Genomic DNA, 2,566 nt, shown 5'->3' on the forward strand with positions numbered 1-2,566 from the left:
TCCGCACAGGCTGTACTATTGGCCTCTCTTTCACATCTTCTGTAACTCCTGGATGACTCGTATAGAGTGACTCCCACGGACTGTAGTTTGTAGCCTTAGTCTTTCCTGCTGCCGTGGGTGAACCTGGGGACTTGCANATAACAAACAAACTCGCTCTACCACTGCCACACTTTTCGTTAACGAGGTAATTCTCTTCCTAATTACATGCCTGCCCCCAGTTTGTATTTCCTGTAAATTCCTAATCTATCCCTATTTAAAATTAACAGCTGGCGATGAGAATTCCAAGAGGCTGTCGAGTCGTGCCCGAAAGCGGTGAGTGTGAATGCGCTGGTTTAGTGAGATTGTAGCTGCTGGGTCCATGGGTGAAGAGGGCTGGTTGTGCATTATCTTGTTTCCTTGTGGTGGGAGGTGGCGGAAGCCGGAGGTGTGTTCCCTTGTCTTCACTCTCTGTGTTCTTTCAGGGCAGCCAAGAGGAGGGCAGGGTCTGTCGACGTCCCTAAGCCAAATAAGTCTCCCGGGATCAAAACATTGCCTGGAGAGTTATCCAAAGGTTAGTGACTATAGGAGTTAACCTGCTCTGTGGAGAATCCTCTGGGACCTGGATAGGGCTAATTGTTTCTAGAATGGAAGGAACAGCAAAGCAAAGGGCTTTTTTTTTTTTAGATCTATTTTTTGTTTCTTTGAGATGCTGGAGATAGCTCAGGCAGTGGTAAGAGACAGATTTTCTCTGTGTAGCCTTGGGTATCCTTTAACTCACTTTGTAGACTAGGCTGGCTGTGAACTCACAGAGATCCAACTGTCTCTGCCTTCTTTTTGAAAAATCACATCTCAGTTTATTTTATATGTGTGAGTGTTTTGCCTGCATATATGAATGTGTGTCATGTGGGTGCCTGGTTCCTGTGGAGGTCAAAAGAAGGCATCAGATCCCCTGGAACTGGAATTACGAATGGTTGTGAATTCCCACCATTCGAGTGCCAGGGCAACAGCTGCTCTTAACCATTGAGTCTTCTCTCCAGCCCTATTTTTACTCTTTCTTGTGTGTGTCCGAACGTGGCTGTGTGCTCGTGAGTGGGATGCTGAATCGACTGAGAGTTAGAGATACAGGTACGTGTGAATTGTCAGATGTGGAGTCTGGAAGATCCGTCTGTGCTTTTAACTGTTAAGTCAGCCATCTCTCCAGCCCTCAGAGGACATGCTTAGGGCTAGAAAGTACAGGCGCCAGGGGTGTGAGGCAGGGTGTGGTTGCCGTCCATCCAGGGTTTGGCAAACCCTCACTCTTCTCAGGAGCAGTCCAGGCTCGAGGTAAGAAGCGCCCAGCACCAATTCAAAACAGTGATGGGGACGAGGAGGAAGACTCGGGGGAAGATGATGTGGTGACCCAGGGGGACCTTTGGGGCTCTGACGACAGTGATGAAGACATGGTGGATGACTACGGAGCTGCCTCTAATTCAGAGGATGAGGAGGAAAAGGTGAGTCTCTTCTCTTCTCTTTCTGTTTATTTGAGATATTGTCCTACTGTGTAGCCCTGGCTGTCCTGAATTCAGCTCTTCTTGCCTCTGCTTTCTGAATGCCGGGGCTAAGGGTATGTGTCACCACGCCCAGCTTGTTCGATCTTTGTTGGCCTGAACTCTACTTAGCCCAGGCTGGCCTCTAATTTACAACTCTCCCACTTTGGCTCCTGAGTGTTGTGATTACAGGTAATGTGTCACTGCCTGACTGAATCTTAGCCTTTTAGTCCCCAGACTGGCCTGTTACTGCTCCTGCCTTGACCTCTCAAGTGCTGGCATCTGGGTTTGTGCCACCGTNTCTAACTTGCTTTTTAGCTTCTTTCCCAATTGTCCAGGCTCCTCCAGAGACAAGGACAGTCTGAGTGGAGTAGAGGGTTCTGGTGCTCCTGTCTCAGCACTCCCAAGCTGGAACGCACTGTCAGCTTTAGATTTATATCTATGTACTTCGTGTGCTTGCGTGTCTGCCTGCATGCATGTAAATGTTGCAGTGCTTGCAGAGACAAGAAGAGGTGGATCCCTGGGAGCAGAATTCCAGACCATCTTTTCTCCCAGTTTATTTTGTGTGTATGAGTGTTCTGCCTAAGTAGGAGGGTGGAGAGATGGATCAGCGGCTAAGAGCGCTGCAGAAGATCTAAGATGAGTTCCTAGCACCCACGATGGATTAATCACATCTGCCTGTAACTCTAAAGTCCAAAGGCTCTCTGATGGCCTCTGAGCATCTGTATTCATGTACACATGCCCACACACAGATGCTCACATACAGTTACATAACATACAGTTACAAGTAAAATAAAATCTGAGTCAGGCATGNTNGCACACACCTTTAATCCCAGTACTCTGGAGGCAGAAGCAGGCATATCTCTTAGTTCAAGACCAGCTTGGTCTCCAGAGCTAGTTCTACTACAGCCAGGGTTACTCAGAGAAACCATGTCCCCAAAACAAAATCTTAAAAAAAAAAAAAGGAAGAAGAAGAAACACTTAGAAATGAAATTGATTAAAATTATGAGCAGGAGCAGTAGGTAGTGATTCAGAGGCATGTGGAGAGCAGGGCCCAAGGG

The 2,566-nt window shown here is 47.6% G+C and overlaps 1 protein-coding gene across 1 annotated transcript in view; it reads left to right on the forward strand.

The window, feature by feature from the left end:
* Nop2 (NOP2 nucleolar protein) overlaps positions 1-2,566 on the forward strand; it is an 18,328-nt gene that overhangs the window by 2,937 nt on the left and 12,825 nt on the right. Inside the window, exons 3-5 of the mRNA XM_029478267.1 lie at positions 267-312; positions 462-550; positions 1,285-1,469. Coding sequence (XP_029334127.1) covers positions 267-312; positions 462-550; positions 1,285-1,469 — 320 coding nt within the window. The remainder of the gene's footprint in view (positions 1-266; positions 313-461; positions 551-1,284; positions 1,470-2,566) is intronic.

The sequence above is a fragment of the Mus caroli genome, chromosome 6 (assembly GCF_900094665.2).
Source record: "Mus caroli chromosome 6, CAROLI_EIJ_v1.1, whole genome shotgun sequence".
NCBI lineage: Eukaryota > Metazoa > Chordata > Mammalia > Rodentia > Muridae > Mus > Mus caroli.